General features: G+C 32.8%; 1 protein-coding gene across 1 annotated transcript; it reads right to left on the reverse strand.

Annotated features, from left to right (window-relative positions):
- Window positions 1-659: 659 nt before the first annotated feature.
- Window positions 660-13,893, reverse strand: LOC110112171 (rac-like GTP-binding protein 5). Its single transcript, XM_020844285.2, has 7 exons — window positions 13,462-13,893; window positions 12,175-12,262; window positions 11,938-12,047; window positions 11,783-11,846; window positions 1,484-1,548; window positions 1,305-1,370; window positions 660-1,227 (listed from the first exon to the last, which is right to left on the reverse strand). The coding sequence occupies exons 1-7, from the start codon at window positions 13,558-13,560 to the stop codon at window positions 1,123-1,125; spliced, it is 597 nt and encodes a 198-aa protein (XP_020699944.1). The 5' UTR covers window positions 13,561-13,893; the 3' UTR covers window positions 660-1,122.
- Between the last annotated feature and the right edge of the window lie 6,898 nt (window positions 13,894-20,791).

Consider the following 20,791-nt stretch of genomic DNA (forward strand, 5'->3'; position numbering starts at 1 on the left):
TATTTTCATTTGGATCCTCACTTGCTATGTTATTTTTTAAAGATTTCATTTAAGATTTTTTTTAATAGCTTTAAAATAATTTTATAGTAAAAAAATTATTATATAAAACAACAAAAAAATTATCTCAAATAAAAATTTAATAAGCTTTATTTGAGATGACATTCTTACTTTCAAAAGAAAGCCGTCTCAAACAAAATTTTAGTTTTCAATTAAGATTCCATTTAGAATGACTTTCTTTGTGCTTCTTAAAATAAATTTTTATTATAAAAATTTTAAGACAGCTTTTGATCAAATTTTTTAGTTGCTTAAAATAAATTATACTAAAAAAAAATACTGAAAAAATAATAAAAAAAAAAATGTTCCAAACAAAATTTTATATGTTAACCTGAGAGAAATGCCTAAGACGTATAGTATCACGCTGGGTTTAGCTTTAGAATTCAGTTCTATTTAATACAAAATCATAATAATTATTCTATTTGTAACTAAATTTTCCAATTTATTAAAAAATGATGCAATTGGTATTAAGCCCAGCTTCAAACCAAGGCTTTAATTTTTATTACAATTTTGTATTCGATGACAAAAAAATGTTTAGGTGATAGCATCGAACAAAAAAGGTACATCCCCATATATTTAAAACATTATAGACGAAAAAAAAAAAATACAACCGACAAAGATTTGCATTGAATAAACAAACTGTCCTTGAAAACCTTAAATAGATATACAATACAATAATATAGCATGTCTTGTAAGGAGACAGTTCAAGATGACCGCACACATCAAATGCTTATGAATGGGAGCGAAGTCATCTGAAGTCTTGGCCATGAAAAAAGAGTTTATTACAAACATAAATACAACATATGGTTTTGTTTTGTTTTTTTTTTTTTTTTTTCTTCAACCTGCTGTTGTTGATGTCAGTTAAATATAGAGGAAGAGCTTTAATTCAGATAGAAACTTAGGCTTCGTTTGGGACGGCTTTTTCTATGCTTCTTGACGCAATTTTTTAGTTAAAAAATTAAAAATTTTATACTAGAAAGCTACTTTAAGAAGCAGTAAGAAAGTCGTCTCAAACAAAGCCTTAGACTGTGCAAGAAATATGCATGACCGTTCTTCAATGCACTTTCCTCACAAAATGAAGCAAGATTTTTGTGCCCTTCTCTTCTTCTTCTTCTTTTGCTTGGGTGGCTGGAGAACAACTTTGATGGCCGCATCAAAAACAGCTTTGATATTCTGTGCCGCAAATATTATCAGATAAAACAGACTTTTAGCCACCTGCGAACATGTAGGATTGATGATTAAAAACATACCTGTTGTGTTTTTGAGCTGCACTCAACGTAAGAAGCAGCACCTATTTGCTTTCTAAGCTCCTCTCCCTTTAAGAATATATTAAAATACATTAGAAGTTAAGAAATTTAAGCAGAGCATAGAAAGAACTCATGAAATTGAATTCATATGCCATTTTTGTTGCATCTTAATTCATCTTTACCTGCGCAGTAGTAATAGGCACAGCTCCTGGGTGGTCGATAAAGAACTGTTGGTCATCTCGAAGATCTGAAAGGATATCACACTTGAGTTATAGGTGATAGTTTGTTCAATACTAAAGAAATCAAGAGGATATTATTTTCTGAAAAAAAAAGAATGTCGAGTAAAAAGCATACAGCTTAAAAAAATGAATGTTTGCCTGAAGAGATGATATGGATTAGGGGTGTAAACGAGTCAATTCGAACTAGAGTAAAAACAAACTCGAGCTCGGCTTGTTTCTCTGAAAACCGGCTCAATTCGTGCCCAAAAAATGAACTCGAACTTGGCTCGTCCTTTAACTCCCCGGCTCGAGAGCTTGACTCGAGCTCGGTGGGAGTTCACTAAAGAAGCACCATGGACGAACTAGCAAAATTACTCTAGAACTGGCGAAATCTACCATCAAAATTATCAAATATATGGAAATGTGCTACTAAATTTCTTACTAGTGATTATGAATTATAGATATGATCTCAGGAAGGATACTTGCTAATGCTAAAGAAAATGCTAACCTCTACCTCTTGAATATTGAAGAAAATACTAAAAAACAAGTGAAATATGCTCAATATGTATATTTCATTCTTCCTTTAATGAAAGTGTAATAATAATATGGTACTTTCATCTTGGTCATTTCAACTTCATATTTCTTAAAAAGTTATTGCTCTCTCTATTTATCATACAATCCTAAAACATTCCAGAGTATAAAACTTTCCGATGATCCATACACAGTTGGAGCATTTAACCTATTCAACTTTATAAAGCCTCGTAACTTTTAATTGTCATCCATTGTGACATTTAAAAACAATATCAGGTAAACAATATATTGGGGGCTTGACTGATTTATATTATTTGTTTAGACCGTACTAGAGCTACTTGGTTCTTTCTAATGAAAATAAATTTGAAACCAATTCAATTTTTTAAATATTCCAATTTTTATACAAACCCAATTTAAAATTCAAATTCAAATCATTGGGATCAATATTAAGAAAAGATATTGTTATTGCATTCTTGGAAACTATCCCCTTCAACTAGAAATTATCCACCAAAATTCTTGTATTCATGCTCAATAAAATAGGATAGCAAAAAGAAAAAATAGACATATTTTAGAGGTTGCTCGATCAATTTTGATAACTAATAATGTCCTAAATATTATCGAGGAAAGCTATCCTTATAATTTTATATCTCATCAATTGTGTGCAATCAAGAATTCTTAACTTCAAAACTCCTTATCAAACTCTCATCATGGCCTATCCCAAAAAATGAACTCACCTCCATCATTCCTCCAAAAGTTCTTTACAGCTCTATTTTTGTGCATACACCTCATCATCAAAGAAAAAAGTTTGACCCAAAAATCATAAATGTATTTTTATTACCTACTCTCCTCACCAGTAAGGTATAAGTGTTATTCTCTCAATACTAAAAAAATTATTACATCACCATAAATGTAACATTTTCAAAAATCAATCCTTTCTCAAATCTAGCATTTCGCGGGAAAACACCAATTCAATCTATAAATATGACTGTTGTCTTATTCTACCTCTACCTACACCCTTTCCAGACATATTGTATCTCATTCTGTAGCATACCCTGAAAGCTTCAAAAATCACATACAACAAGTACGGTACAAAGAGATTGTATATTCCAAATGACAAGAAAATTCAATTACCAAGTGCAGCAAAGCATTTATCCTGAACTAAACCTAATGTCTGACTCAAATCTTGAAACTACTTCACAAGGGTAACATTAACTGTGAGGATGATCTAAATTTCCTGTTGCTTTCTAGAAAGGTATAAGGAAATTACACTAAACACCCAATCAGCCATCATATTTACTATGAAAAATTATCTCGTACGTTTCATGTCTTTATTATGAAATGGTGTAGCATGAAAACATCAAACAATATTCAAGAAGCCTTAAAGGTAGCTGAATAAAAAAAATAAAATTCACAAAGAAATTTAAGCTATAGAAAGAAATGATGCATGGAAACTTTCAAACTTTCTCAGAGGGAAGAAACTTCTTGGATTCAAATGAGTCTTCAATGTAAAATAGAGAGATAATGGGAGCATCGAAAATTACAAAGCAAGATTAGTTACACAAATGTTCTCTCAAATCTATGGAATTAACTATTAACAAACTTTTACCCCAATAATTAAGATGAACACCACTCAAGTTTTTTTTCTCTTGTTGCTAATTTAGATTAGTCAATTCATCAATAGTATGTAAAAAATATCTTTCTAAATAAGGAATTAGAGGACAAATTTATATAATAATTTCTCCTGGATTGGAGAGTGCAAGCAATATAAGCCAAGTTCGCATACCCAAGAAACCTTTTCATGGCTTAAAACAATTCCCTAGTGTATGATTCAACAAATTCAGCATGATGATAGAAAGGCGTGGGTACTCCCAAGAACATATATGATATAACTACACCTATTTATCAAAAAAATCATCTGAAGCTAAAACTTTTATATTGATTGTTTATGTTGATGATATTATCTTTATATGGAATCATGACAAAGTGATAAAAAAAAAGTAGAAAGTTATCCTGGCCAAAGAATTTGAAATCAAGAACTGGTGTATTAAAATTTTTCTTAGCCATGAAAAAAAGTAAGATCATGCAAAGGGAATATTTGCCTCTCAACAGAAACACACCTTGGACCTATTAAAGAAACTAGAAAGCTAGGAAGTAAGCCCGTTAATAAGCCAATCGATCCTTAAAACAAAACAAAATTGGAAATATATTAACCTAATGCTGACAAAAGAAGATACCAACAGTTAGTAAGAAAGCTTATCTATTTGTTCTCCTATTAGTGTTCATAAAAAACACTACAAAAGAACACCTTAATGTTGTATATAGGATAAAGAGGTATCTTAAGAAGATACATAGAAAAGGATTATCCTTCAAGAAAGGAACTAATACAAGTATAGAAATTTTCACTGATACTAACTAGGCAAGATCTATAACTGAATGTAAATCCACCTCTACTTATTGCTTATTTATATGGGAAAAATGAAACCCTTGAATTATGAATCATAGGGTATATTTGATGGGCATAAAACCCTCTGTCAGCTAAGGTGGGTTCAGATTTATCCCCTTAGATAAACATCAACCCAGGTCTACAAGGTATTATTGGACGAAGCAACCCATGGCTGCCGATAAGGTACCTTCTATCAGGTTAGGTTGACTACCTGCTCTACCAGGGATCATGATAGCCCGGGACAACAGAATCATGGGATCTTGATCGGGCTCATCTTCATTCACTCCACCACCAGTTTTAAGTTTATGGTGATAAACTCTAAATTCCAAACTTCAAAATCCAAATCATAAGATCAAATTTAAACACTAAAATTGTTGCTATTATATATTGGATTTATGATCCATACGAACTCGTTAACCACTAGCCTTAATCGAAAGTTTTCTCTATCGGGAGGGGTAATTAACTATAGGGGCTTGCGCTTATAGGAAAACAGAACTCAGATCAAAAAGTCCTCACAAAATGAGGGCGAAATCTCTGGGTAGTGTCTTATCTAAAACCCAATCTGCCTTCTAAAAATTCCCCCAGAACCTAATCTCATTAAAACTCTCTGTTGTCATCGTCACACAAACACTTAAAAGAAAAATAGATCGATGGTGCAGAAAGACCGGGACACCTACAATAAAATGGAATTTTCGGAGCCCACACTACACTATCCTTGGTAATTTAAAGTTATTACAAGAAACACGTAACAGAAGCATTACCAACTATAAATGAACTTGCACTTGGCACCAATAGAATACAAATGAACCCCCAAATCAAAAGCAAGTTCAGGATGATCTTCCTTGATGAGTTTAAAGCATAAGAGATTAAGAAAACAACTACTTCCCTTCTGGGATAGTACAACATTAAATCATTCTTATAGCCCAGCACCACATTTTAGTGTATATTTAAACATCTAGAAATCAGAACCAATAAGCCCCCTTGCAATATACTCCTAAAAAAATCCAGATCAAACTGTAATCGGAAAATAACTAGAACATCAGATTAACACATATCCTCATACATATTTCATAATTCTTAATACACATAGTGAAACTTCAGAAAAAGAAAACAAAAAATTTACAACGCCACCAAACCACGACATAGAGCGAAAAAGGAAATGCTAAAGTATGAGAGGAATGGAGATTAACATACAGGGAAAGCAAACAAGTTACCTAGAACTAAAATAAAATCTAAAATTACATACTGCTCATTCTACTGGATGCAACAAGCATTCAAGTGTCATGGATAAAGTGAAACTAAAGGGGAAAACCATGAAACCTTTTCATTGAAATAGCCATATTGATTTGAGTAGAGTGAAGAGATACAATTAAGCTACTTATATAAGATAATCTAATTGAAATAATATATATTTCCCAAACAAATAAGCCATATGGTGTTGAGATTTAGGCCTATCTTAAATCGCCAAAAACAAATAATATAAAAATAAGATAAACATGCAAAACACACCAAAAATTTTACAAAAGTTTATCAAATTAATGGCTACATATTACTACCGTCATTGTAAATATCACTATAATTAGATGGTGCGGTTTTATAGAGAAATTCACAAATACCATAATATCTCATGTATGAAATTGAAACATAATAACAGCGCTCTCTTTATAACAAAAATATAAGGCAGTAGAAAATTATAAAATAACTGTAAATAAACAATTGCAAATATTAGATATCTCAGCATAAAGCATTTCTTCATAAGGCATTAATTAAGCACCACAACTTAACAATCTCCCGCGTTCAGATTAATCAATCATTATCAATTGAATTCAAGTAACCCCCATGCGCTAAAATACCATCCTCCAAAGTTAACCTAATGTAGTGATAACTTAATTGAATATGCTTTGTCCTCGCATGATAAATTTGATTACTTTCTAAATGAATAACACTCTAATTGTCATAATAATGCAACACATTTTTCTCATACTTCTAAAATAGTTCTTCCAAATAATAATTGCAAGCAATCCATATTCTTGCTTGCTTTCGTCACGGAAACATACTTTGCCTCAACAGTAAAAAGAAAAACCATCATTTAAACCCAACTAATCATTGTACCACCTAAGGTGTAAAAATTCCTGGTAGTACTTTCCTATCATCATATCTCCAAGAATATTAACATCAACATATTAGTACAGTCCAAAGTAAGACTTCCTAAAACATAGAAAAAATATGTAATACCTCCGAGATACTTGAGAATCCACTTCACTAATTCCAAATATTGTTTTCCTGGGTATCTCATGTGCCTAGTTACGACTCTACTTACTAAAGCAATGTTAATTTTAGTGCACATCATTGCATACATAAGACCACCAATATTAGCAGCATATGGTACATTTTCCATATGGGTTCATTCCTTTTGAGGGCAATTGCTTATTTAATAGCTTAAAAGTGACTACTCAAAGGAGTATTTCCAGGTTTAGCATCCTGCATGTTAAGTTTTCTAAGCACTTTCTTCATACTCTTCTCTCGACAGTATCAAACATCATTATCTTTGTAATTTTCATGCCAATAATTAATTTAACACCACCCAAATCCCACGTCGCAAACACCTTAGAAAATGTCTTTATCGCCTTGCCAAGTTAATGTTAGCTGCCACCTACTATCGACATATAGCAATAAAATGATACATAAAATACCAAAGATCTTCATTAGCATTAGTGGTCTTCATAATGCCTCAAAATACCATTGCTTTCCGCATAACTATCCAACCTCTTGTATCACTATCTCAGTGGTTTGTTTAAAACTATATTTCTAAAGTTTGCATACAATTCTCTCAATCCATTGTACAATTTGTTATGATTACACCTTGCAAATTTATTCCTCCAACTCACCATTCGAGAAGATTGTCTTTATATCAAATCGTTCCAAGAGTAAGTCTTTGTTCATCATTAGTGCAAACACCATGCTAATTAGGGGTGTAAAACTGGGTTTACGATTCGAAAATGGGTCCGACCCGAAACTGACCCGCCCTTGATTGCTCCAACCCAAACCTGACCCGATTATACAAACAGTTTAGAAATCTGAACTCGGACTCGACCTACCCCAAATATGGGTCAACCAACCTGACACACAAACCCAAGCAAGCGCAGAGCATGGCTATAGTGGGATGCAGTCATGATGGCTAGAGTTTGGACTTGACCACGCGAGCAGGAGCGGGACACGGGTGGGAGCGGACGCAGGGCAGTCGCACGGGCTGAAGTCTAGATGCAGACTTGGTGTTGTCATGCAGGCGGGAGCAGGGCGGTCACGCAGTGCAATCACGTGGTCATTTTCGAGTTAGCGGGTTGACCCGGACATGACCCGATTTTTCAAATTGGTTGGGAAGTAGAACGCAAACCTGACCCATTTGTTAAACGGGTCGACCTGAAACTAAATTTTCTGTGTCAGGTTAGGGTCAGGTCAAAAGTTGACACACCTAATTCTAATTGTGATTAATTTCATCAACAACAACATCAAGCCTTTATCCCATCACGTGGGATCAACTAAATGAATCTTTTTTCTCCATTATGTCCTATTAAGAGTCAAAATTCTCATTTAAATCTAATAAAGAAATGTCATTTCTGATATTTTGTAACCTAGTCTCTTAGGTCTACCTCTACCGTTCTTAACATAAGTCAAATCTAATACATCTAATCTCCTAACCGGGTCATCAGAAATGACCCGTATATGGTGACTCTTTCTAAGGTGTTAAGGTGACTCTTTCTAATTGTATATGTCAATGGAGCTACTCCAACCTTTCACGTATATGCTCATTTCATATCTTGTCTCTAAGAATAAAGCTACTCATCCACCTGAGCATCCTAATCTTTGCAACACTTAACTTAATATAAAGCTTCTCTTTTAATGACCAACATTCTGCGCCATAAAGCATTATAGGTCTCACAATCTTCTAGAATTTTCCCTTAAGTTGGAGAGGTATTTTTCTATCACACAACAAGCCCGATGCATTCCTCCATTTCAAGCATCCAACTGAAATTCTACAAATAATATGCCCATCTATTTCACCATCACTCTGAACAATAGATCCAAGATATCTAAAACATGTACTCTTATTAATGACTAGATCACCCAAAGTCACAATCACCCCACTAGATCTATTATTACTAAAATATTGTGTAGTCAATGCCGTCTTTTTTGTTGAAAGCATTTAAAAAACAACCCCATCTTTTTATGCTTATTGTCATCATGCTTTTATTAATCAGTAAATTCATTTATTTTAGAAGGCTCTTCTTCTTTCCCTTTAACAGCTAGACAGCTAACATGTTTAATCCGTTAATATTAAATCCATCTCATCCTTCATGGCCAACTCCCACTTGATAGATTCTTCAATTTTCACGCCTTCATTCTAACTATCTGGTTCACCTCTACATCAGTTAACAAAATATAGTGTAGCACAAGAGAATATCTTTGAGGTGGTCTAATAGTTCTACTATATTTTCTAACTGGAGCAGCAAAAGCTCTATGATATTTTCCAAGTGCTATATAACATTGTTATACATTAGTTATATTTTCAACCTCAACTAAAGGAATTTCTTACAATAGGATCACATTTAGCTTTCGAACTTCATAGTTATTATAGTATGCTTTCAACTTGTCCTCATAAAAGATATTTTTTTCATTGAAGATCAAATCCTTTCCTTTAATTACCTTTCAATTTTGGTCATCCCATAAATGATAGCCAAATTCGGAATCACCATAGCTAATAAAGAAACACCTCCTATATTTAACATCAAGTTCACTTCTAGCAGCAGAAACAATATAAACATAAGGCAACCAAACACTTTCAAGAAAGAACGGAATACCTCATTGCCACTCCACAAACCTACTCTAGTATTCTAAATTCCAATATATTTAATGGACCTCTGTTGACCAACTACATTGTAATGCCACTAGTCTCGAACCAAAATAATTTTAGCAACCAAGCAAGCAATCTCATACTCCTAGATCACTTATACAATGTTTTGTTCGTCCTCTCAGCCACATCACATTGTTGAGGTTTTCCTAGAGTTTTCTTCATCATCTTTATGCCATTATCAAACATTACCAGATACAATCATCATTTATGTATTCTCCTTAATTCTCTAACTACAAGCACTCAACTTTCAAATTTGTTTCATTCTAAAAAAATAGCTTTCTAGATTTTAATGGTATCGAACATATCAAATTCATTCTTACAAAGGTAACTTTTTATGTCATCGATAAAGACCGCATTACAATTGAAATCATCAAAAAAATAAACCATAGATGAACCCTCAAATCTTTGTATTCAACAACATAAACTTTGCATCTTTAGGATCTTTCTCCCTACTTTAATAAAGCTCATATTTTCTACATCACAAAGATACAACCTTCACATAACTTTTCTCCAACTAACTTTACATCTAGTAGTCTCCCTTTTGAATGAAGCAACTCCATCCCCTTATCACTCATCTGCCCAAGCCTACAGTACCATAAATCGTAGTTTGCAATGATATAAGAAATTGAAAGTGTATCTCTGCAACTAGGAGTAATGTAAAGCATTCCATTTTTTCCTCAACTAACCACTACGGCTACCTTAGTTTCCAACCACTGTCATCAACAGCCAGATTATTACCTTAATCATCAAATTGCCCAACTGCAATCAAATTGCATGCAACTTAGGCACATGCTCATATTTTGGATCTTCCAAATAGGCCCGTTAATCTTTCTCAGCTTGGCATTGCCAACACTAATAATGTCCAAAGGTTTTCCATCAAGATAAGCATTTTCATGTTCCCAATAACATAGTTCTCTATAATAGAAGTATGAAAAGCAGTGCATGCATCTTACGCCACAGAATCAATAGGATCATCAACAGCCGAAATTAAAGCATCTTGTATCTTTCTGGTAACCACGTTTGTCGCATCAATATTCTTATCATGATCTCCTACAGTGATCTATAATTCTACATAAAGTGACAATTTATAATTCCAACACTCCATTAATTATTGGAAATGCTTCCATCATTCTTTAACTTCCTCTATTATAATTACCCTTGCTTGAATACCTCTCAAAACTCCTGCCCCTCCCCTCAACATTATAAGCAAAATTCACTACTGAGACTTTTTTAAAATATCTTCGTCAAAACTCCTTTGCAATAATAGTATATCATACATCATTAAACTTCAGTTTTGAATTCCACATAAAATTGCTCACATCAGCTCTCAGTCCCAGCTATTCAATAATGAAGCCAATAAAGTTATAGAACATCATCATCAAATTTAATCTCCACCAAACCAAATGTTTTAAGATAGTGTCGAATTCATTTAAATGTTCCACCAGTGGACCACCTTTAGCCACAGTTAGAATAAATAATTTTTTATCAGATATAAATTGGTACATGTTGAGGGATTCTCGTGCATATCCAACAAAACCTTCATCAGATGCAATGGCCTTCACCGTCGCCACATTATGTGTGATGTTCTCTAACTTCATCAGATGAATCACTTCTTGCACCTATCTATCAAAGAGATTCCACTCATCATCCTTCATGGTTTAAAGTCTATTTCATTAAACTTGGTGATTCCCAATGTTGATCTTTTTTTGCCAGTCATATCTCCAAATTAGAACCAAATATGATACTGGTTGATGAGAATTAGATGATGTCTAATTCAAATCTCTGATAGCAAATAAAAAATAGAAAAAAAAATTCATAAAAACATACCAAGAATTTTATACAAGATCAACAAATTGATAGCTATGTCATGTTATCACCATTGTAAATTTCACTATGATTATGTTAGTCAAGTTTTACAGATCAATTCACAATCCAAATCTTTGAAGTATAAAACCAGATAATGATGAATGTTTATAATGAAAGTCAAAGATAATAAAAAAATTACAGTGAAATACTCAAAATATCATTAATTAAACAAGTCAAAAATACTTGATTTCACGTACTAAATAAAAATAAGATGTTTCCTCATAGGACGTTAATTAGGCTCTAAGCTTAACAAATGGTATCAATAGTACTACAAAATAGGGTTTTTGCTCTCGATAAAGAACAAAGGCAGTATCCACCATCAAAGCAATAGATGATAGAAACATTGAGCTTACCAAAAAGAAACTAAATCAGAATGCCAAAACGATAATTCAGATGGTTTTATTATTAAAAGATAAAGATGCATTTTTGTAAGAAAAAAATCAAAGAATATTAGAAATTTAAAAGAAACAGAAAAATGGAAAATTCAATAAGGGAGAAAAAAAAAACATACCTAGCTTTGTCCCAACAAGAACAATGGGAACACCAGGGGCATAGTGCCTTAGCTCAGGAATCCACTGCATTTAGAATACATACCCCGCAAGAAGACATAAGTAAAATTTAAAAAAAGAAAAAGGAAATTCTGAATTGAATCAGTTGATTTTGAACCTTCTTTGAAACATTTTCATAGCTGGCCTTGCTAATGAGAGAAAAGGCCAGTATAAAAACATCAGCTCCACGATAGCTCAAAGGTCTTAATCTATTATAATCTTCCTGGCCTGTTCCAGAAACGTAAAATCAAAGGAATTTTGTTATTTTAATTTCATGATTCTAAGTTTCAATGCAATCATAGGCATGCAACTCAATGGACTTTGAAAGGGGAGTAAGGAAAGCATTTCAAAGCACCTGCAGTATCCCATAAACCTAGGTTGACAGTGCTGCCATCAACAACAACATTTGCACTGAAATTGTCAAACACTGTAGGCACATAATCCTGTTTTCAAAGAGGCATAAGGTGGTAAGTAATCTACAAAGAGTTGCTTAAATGCAAATATGCAGTTAGTTCCAAACATTGATGAATCGTTCAATATAATTTTGAAAAAGCCAAAGGCAATATGTAGCTCTGGAAAATAGATGCGAGGAACTAAAAGAAATTCAATGGATGCTTTTAAAGAAACAAATGTGCGACAGGTCAGAATTCAAAACATATAAAGCCTCTAAATTCCATCAATTTTACTCTTAGACAAACACGAGATTATTGGAATCTTCAAATAAATGCAATTTATCTTACAACACCATAAAATTGGAAAGCATAAAAAGTGAAATTTTACGTGTTTAAACATAAAATGAAAAATTATTTTCAGATTTTTACTGATAGGTGTTTTTTTCTCCCATAAGGGATCCTAGATTAAAATTTCTTCCAATAGTTCTGTCCAGATAAAATGGAAAAGTTATGTAAAACCATTTCTAAATAAATACTGATTTATTCACCCAAATTTTCAACAGGAGGTCAACACATAATTAAAAGGGATAGCCACAAGAACATAGTTTATTGGGCTTGGCCAATTTTTTTATCAGGTATGTGTTGAATTGGTGTTGAAATTTTGGGTGAGAAAATCATAACAAATCTCTCATAGCCCTCATCAAAAGGCCAATATCTAAATACATTAGGATTTTATAGCAATATATGGAACTTCAGTAAATTAGTCGAACTTCTAGAAGAATATGCAAGAACAGTAAAAATAACACTCATAATATGTATGGACTGAAATCATAATATTATGAAACAAAAGATGACAAGATATGAGATTTACCATTGACCAGAAAAATTTCAACAACAACTAAAAAGTAAAAACTACAAAAAAAAAAGTACATTACTCACACCCACCAGCCCGGCCTAAGCACCTTAAAGTAATTTGAGGGAAATGAAGCTTCATAAATCTGAAATTTAAATCAATGAAAGCTAATTTTCCCCTAAAGATCTATATCAAATACATGAATAGCTCCTGCATAATTTTCCAGCAGAACAACATGACATGAAAAACACACTAAAATTACGACTCAAGTTCATCCATAAACCATTTACGGACAGCTTCTCCCCAATTAACCCAGCACCAACCAAAGAAAACCCTAAACAATAAAACAACGCCAACCAAACACATTAAAGTGAACAAAAAGTTTTCCCAAGCTCACCGTAGGGAATGTGTTGCTCGTGTAAGATATAAGCATGCAGGTCTTTCCTACGGCACCGTCTCCAACCGTGACGCACTTTATAAATCTCGACGCACTCATCTCCTCCTCCCCAGGTCGCCCTCCAAAGCTGTAAGATCAAACCCGCAAGCTTGATCAGCAACGTAAATGGCTTTCTTCAGTCATAAAAGACCCCGAAACCCACATCTTCCCTTCCCGGATCCAACCCTCGCCGGAAAGTCACAAAATCATAAACCTCGAGAAAGATCGAGTGATCCTGCAATAGATCTGCCTCTGTTCCTCTCCTTTCTCCTTTTCTATGATCTGAAATTTCTGAGAGAAGATTGAATACAGGACGAAGAAGGGGTAATCGGAAAGGAGAGAGGTCAAGGGTGCAGTTGAAGCCGTCCCGGACCACCTTGATGATATAATTGGGCAATTTTATATTGGTTTTTATTCAATTAAGGAATTCGATAATTTTAGCTGCTCAGCTGAATTGTTTGTACCTGACAACTAACAATTTCTGCTTAAAATCTTTAATTAGGAACTTTTATTAGTTCAGGGCGCCTTATGTTGTTTTACATCCGGACGTTAATAAAATATCATCACGTGCTCTTATCTTTTATCGTGCGGCTCAAAGATCCGGCCCGGATCGGAACATGGTATTGCTATGTATTAGCTGATTTGTGCAGACCAGGATATTGCTAGGTATTGCTCGGTATTGTCAGGTATTGCTTGTCAATAACGAGAAATACCACTCTGTCAAGATCAATACCTAGCAATACCGAGTAATACCCCGGTTTTGCTAGGTATTGCTCAGTATTGGTAGGTATTGCTCGGTATTGATCTTGGAAGAGCCATATTTCTCGTTATTGACAAGCAATACCTAGCAATATCGAGCAATACCTAGCAATACACAAACATAGCAATACGGTTTCCGGTCCGGGTCGGGTCGTCGGGCCTCGCGGTAAAAAATAAGAGCACGCAGCAATATTTTATTGGCATCCGGATGTAGAACTACGTCAGGTATCCTGACCTAATAAAAGTTCCCGATGACGACTCTTGGAGAGAAATTGTGCATATGATTTTGTTAGTTCATAGATCAATAAACAAATTCATCTCATTCAAAATTAATTTTGGCACAATATACAAATATAAAAATATCAAAATATTAAAATAAAACATGTATCTCGATAAAAAGATGAATCGAACGGCACTAAGCCATTTAAAACATAGAACTTCATTTAAATCTTATATATTTATAATTGAATTAATATGTATATCTAAATATTTTTGTCACTTATTATGATGGAATATTTCAGAACAAATTCATTCAAGTAGCTAAACAAATTAAAAGCTTACCAAAGATTGATAAGAGCCCGCCATACAGTGGCGGAGTCTATATTATTTTATTAAATTTTTTACTCAATTTTTTTCATGCAGGATTGGGATCGGCATAGGCAGTTTTAAAAATTTTTATTTAAAAAAACTATTAAATATAAAATGAAGTAGACTTACAATTTATATCTTCTGTTTTTCATATTTTGAAATAACTGAATAATAACATCATTGTTAATACAATCTAAATTTTCTTTTTCAATATAAGCGATTAAAGTTTCGTTCATCCATTGATCTCCAATTCGATTGCATAGCCGATTTTTTATAATTGTCATTGCAGAAAATGTTCTTTCAACTCATGCTCTTGCAACGTGTAGTACTAATGTCAACTTCAATAATCTAAAAACAAGAGGATATAATTTTTCATTCCTACTTTGAACCATTTTTTCAGCAAGACTTCTGATATCTTTTAATAATGAAAATTGTACTTCAAACTGCATATCTATAATGTAAGTTTACAGCTGATTATCAAGAATCATCAAATTATATGGAGTGAAATCACTTGGATATAAATTTGTCATTTTAATTAACTTTTCTTTGTTGAATGCACTGAACGAAGTAGCTAGGTGTAGAATTATTTTCAATACCAATCACTAAATGCCTAGGTTGACCTCAAATAACTTCAATCTTTAATTAATAATGTCAAAAATTAGTTGAATCATAAAATAAAAAAATTTATAATATGCATATCATTCATGATTCATCTGATCAAATTAATGTTATTAACTTAGACAAATTCTTTCAAAATCAAAAGACTATCGTAACTAAGGAATCAACTAGGACTTCAAATAGATAACATCAAATGAAAGGATACACAACAAAATAAAATGAAATCTTAAGAGATTTTGCGAGCTACTTACCTTCAAGATTGTAGCTGCTTTCAATCCGAAAACTGAAGATGGGAGAGTCGGAGAGACCGAGAGAAAATGCGAGTGAATGCGATGATTGCTGGCTACCCGCTGTCTGCCGGACAACCTTTTGGAGAAATTGTTGTGTCACGCACTCACACAGTCGCATTAGAGTCAGAGGCGAACCACGATCTTCCTTCTCCCCTTCGTCGTGCTGAACTCGAACAAAATAGCCAAAATATTAGGGCAAAAAAAGGTTGAACCGCTCAAATACACCGAATGACTGCAGTATATAATTTTTTTTTTTTTGGCGGAGGGGGAACGTGCCCCCGCGGGACCCCGTGTGGCTCTGTCATTGCTGCCATATACCCTAAACTTGTCGAGAGACCATATTGGACTCGCTACGATCATGACAAATTTTCCAAAGAGTTTCCTAGATGTACTCACCAAAATCAACTACGACTCGCCCCAACCTGTGAGATACTCACCTAGTCTAGAAGGTCATTTGCCTTTGGATGGAATATCACTTGCCCAACTTGTGGCGGCTACTCTCCCAATCACCAACAGAGACTCACTTACACCTATGTCAAGCTAGAGACTTCCTAGCAAGTTGATATCCCTTTTTTTAAACTCATAATCTCTCCTCTTAAGTTAGCAACTCCTAATCACAAACGCCTAAGAGTTATCCATGTGTACTCACTGAAGTTCTCGCTTTTCTTTTCACATGTACCTATTTAAATTTTTGTCCATATGTATATAACCTGTGCTTCCATGCATTTGCTATTTATTCAATTTTAGGAGTCCAAGTATAACAACTATATCTCCAAAGCTTAATAAACATAGCATCAAAAGGATCATTTTGGACACACATATATATTATCATAGACAAATCTAGATCCAACAGGCTAAAAGGTGCAATGAGCATGAACCAATGCCAAAAATAAAAAAACCATGTACAAGAAGTAACAAAACAATGAAAATAGGAGAGAGATGCAATAAAAAGAATCAAGGTATAGTTAGTCGTCACCAATAGACAACTAATCTAACGAATTTGATAAGTACTCAGGGAACTCATCCTTGAAATTAGAAAAATACTCAAAGAATTTGCAATTCATCATTTGATGATGTGTGAATACTAGATATATACTAAAGGAATGTAGTACTCGACAAGCTCCTGTCAATTACTCAGGGAATTCAACACTCAACAAAAATCAAAATAGAGAATTCGGTGAACTCATGCCTCTCTTAAAAAGTTTTTTCTTTGTTAAAATATCAATATAGTTATAAAAAAATTATTGAGTATAGTAGGGCTATCAATATATGACTCGACTTGAACTTGACCTAAAAATTTCATATTTGGTCAACCATTTTAGTAAACATGTTTGTTCAATTTTATTTTTTTACCTGTTTCACTTTTGGGTCGGTTCGGGCCAACTGCAAACCCAAATTCAACTCATTTTGACATGCAATAATGAGCAATTGTTGAACCCTCGTGCCTGACTCTAGAAACAAAGCAAAGAACCAGCAACCAATGGCTTGCTATAGTCCTGACTCTTCCTTCACAGTTCAAGCCATCATGCAAGCCTCTCGGTACTCTTCCACGCGCAATCAAGCTGCAGCTCGAGCACCCCATTCATGTTGCACTCTCCAACCAACCTCTCCACCATTGCAATTCACACTTCACACCTAAACTTGTGGCTAGGATGGTGAGAAAGTGTGAGAGGAGAACTGGAGTTCGGCCAGTAGTGTGAAAAGGAAATCAGGAATGTGAGAGACGGTTAAGGTCGTTTACCGTTTTGATTTTTGCATGAGGATATAGAGTATATGAGATTGAAATAACTGATCCCTATTGCAAATCACTCAACTCTCCTCCAGTCCTCCCTATATCTCAACCCCATCCCAAACTCTAGCTTTCTTTTCTTTAAATTCTAAATGGGTTTGCGAGTCGGATCAGGTTCAGATTGCATGAGTTAGAAGCAAGTCCATTTTGAGTCAAATCTGGACCCAACCTGCAAACCCATTTTGAGATGCACCCCCTAGAATATATCATCAACGCCTAAAGTTGTCAATAAAATATTTCTATTCGTATAGTCACATACTCATAATAATTTCATAATATTTCTATATAATACAAGATAAAGATTATTCAAAAAAAATTTGATGCATATTTTAAGTACATATGTATTGACTTTTAAATATCGTTTATTTACATTTGATGCATGTTGGTACAATTTGACTTGTAATAGGTGCATATCAATGTTAAATAATTTTAAATGTTTAATAAGATGTTAAAAATTAAAGAAAGTCCATAAAAAATCATGTCATGTGGGATAAGTTGGTAGATTATGATAAACTTTATCGGTATGAGCATCAATATGAAAATAAAAGGGATTCCTAACTCTTGATACTAGAAAGTCGGGATGGTTCGAACAATATCAAGGGCTATTGATAACAATAATGCTAGGTGACTATAATGACCTCAATCACCTCATCTATAATGATGATTCTACATGAAGATCTGAAACTAAATCTAGTAAGTCTGATGCGATAATTTAACATTTCTAAGAATTGTATGAGTTTAAGTAAATTTTTTATTGGTTGTTTTGTGGCGCCAATCTCATTGTTTGACAATGTAATTTTTTCTTGGGAGTGTTGTGGCACTATAATATGGGTGCTGCAGCGCTGCCCTCTCTATTAGTCATCATAGTGGCAATAGTGGCGATGAGCTTTATAATTTGATGTCTAAAATTTTTTCTTGCATTACTAGGTTTATAAATATCCAAATTAATTCTCTCATTTTGAGGTTGTCATCTAGAGAGAGAATGAGAGAATCCTAGAGATAGAAAGTCAAATTTAGAGTTCTTGGAGCAGATTTCATCCAATGAGTTAGTTGGAAAAGATGTCCAGCCCAAGGTAGGTTACCGTTACATTACTCCAGTTTCAATTTGGGAAATTCGTGTGGTATTTTGTGTATTTTATTTAGTTTTGTTTTATACAAACTCAATTTTACAACTTTTCATCGTACAACTTTTGATATGTTATAATCTATAATGTAGCATTGTTAATAAAAAAAATCTTGATTTTCTTTGGATAATTTTGATTATGTGACATTTTATATATTTAAATAATTATATTTATATTGACAGAAATTGTTTTAGAATAATAAGTGCTTTAAAATGATGTTTCAAATATTATTTATGAATAATTTTATATTTTGCAAATGTTGAATATGCATACAAGTAAATCTTCCGAAAGCACTAAGTTTTATCGTACATGTGAATGTTATATGTGCATTATAAGAGTGGAGTTAAAAGAGCCTTTGCACTCATGCATATATGTATATGTATATGTATTCCTCCACTATAAATATGATACACTCAAACATATATGAGATAAATAAGAACAGATATAAATGGAAGTGGAGTTATAAGGGGCAAAGAGTAAATATATAAAAGTGGGGCTATAAGTGAAAGTGAAGGTATAAGGAGGCGTAGGAAGAAAATCAAAGGCATAAATGGAATTGGAGGTATAATGAAGCATCAGGAAAAATGTGAATATATTGTTATCTGTTATATTCCATTATGTTATTTCTAATGATAATTACAATTTAATGAAATAAAAGGAAATGATATTGAAGTGTTGTTTCTATTTATATTTGATAAATTAGAAAGACTCCGTGTTGTGAATTGTTGCGTCCAGGAGTATTCGCGGCGGTAGAGAAATATAAAGTTTATCGTCTTAGCGTTGTACGAAAATCCGGCACACAATCAGATAAGATAGAGGATCTAGCATTTATGAGACACCAAGATTTTTACGTGGAAAACCCCTGAAACGGAGTGAATTAGCCTAATCAAATGGCGCATTCATTAGAATGAGCCAAATGATTTGGCGTGTTTACAATGCACCGAATCATTATAGAATGCGCCTAATTGATTAGCGCATTCCTCAACTCACTCCAACCAGATCTGCGAAATGCGGGGGAGATAGGAAAAATGTTCGTTTTATCGAAAATCCATGCGGAATAAAGATGTTGATGCCTTTTTTTTGTCATGTGTGTATTTTTATTTATTTATTTATTTTTATTTTTTTAGTTGTCTATATAAACTTGTTTTGCTGTGAAGATTGTAAACGAAGTGCTAGCTCGGACTGTGATTGAGGAGCGAAATTTTTGAGGTAAGTGAGAAGATATAATTTTAATTTTTTATAAGATTATCTAATATTGAATTTTATTTGAATATTTAGACTTTTTTTTTGTTAAAACAATTATATGTGGTAGTGTAAGTAGTTACTAATTTCGGTTAAAGAATTCTTATTTTTATTTTTTGTAGATTTTTAATGTTAATTTAGTTAAGTACATTATCTTGGGTGAAAGTCTAAACTATGCATTAATTTCATTCTTTGAAGTTATTATTTCTTCTGCTGTATTATACAGGATCTATGATTCGTGTTTGGTAGGATTAATATATAATTAATTTAATTATCAAATTATATATTTGAAAGAATTAAAAAAAAAACAAAAGAAATGATGAGAAAAAAATGAACTATTTAATTTAGAAATATGAAAACTATTTTACCATTTTTTTAAAATTTAATTATTTTTTACGATCAAAATAATTATTGTGTAGTTATATTTTATGTACTAATTTTTTATGAAGTCAAAATAATTACATGATCCATGATTTTTTTAAACAGTTCATAACATAAATGCTAAGCATTATTTGAAAAAAGAATTATAACACTTACAATTAATGCATGCAATTATTAAACGTGTAAGGCAATCCTTAAAGAAAAATTAATTTTTAAGATAAAATACTAAACATAATTTAATTATAGTAAGTTTCTACAAAAGCACATGCACTAAACTAAATAAACATAGCTTACATTAACAGTTTTTTAATTTAGAGATAAACTGAGATATTAGTTTTGTATATACAAGACAAATTGAAAAACAAATTCAAATATTTTCAAGCTCATTTTAAAATAATTTAAATCTACATGTCCTGATATACTTAAAAAAAAAAAAAATTAAAAACATGTTCGAATATTCATATGTAAATTATATAATTATAAACTTTAATTTTCAAATG

Source organism: Dendrobium catenatum, unplaced genomic scaffold (genome assembly GCF_001605985.2).
Source record: "Dendrobium catenatum unplaced genomic scaffold, ASM160598v2 fragScaff_scaffold_178, whole genome shotgun sequence".
In the NCBI taxonomy this organism is placed as follows: domain Eukaryota; kingdom Viridiplantae; phylum Streptophyta; class Magnoliopsida; order Asparagales; family Orchidaceae; genus Dendrobium; species Dendrobium catenatum.

Excerpts from the sequence above, each read along its gene's own strand:
- LOC110112171 (XM_020844285.2), bottom strand. The coding sequence starts at position 13,560 with ATGAGTGCGTCGAGATTTATAAAGTGCGTCACGGTTGGAGACGGTGCC. Across the intron at positions 12,263-13,461 it reads CGAGCAACACATTCCCTACG|GATTATGTGCCTACAGTGTT; the intron begins GTGAGCTTGGGA and ends CTTTGAAAACAG. Across the intron at positions 1,371-1,483 it reads TGCCTATTACTACTGCGCAG|GGAGAGGAGCTTAGAAAGCA; the intron begins GTAAAGATGAAT and ends ATATTCTTAAAG.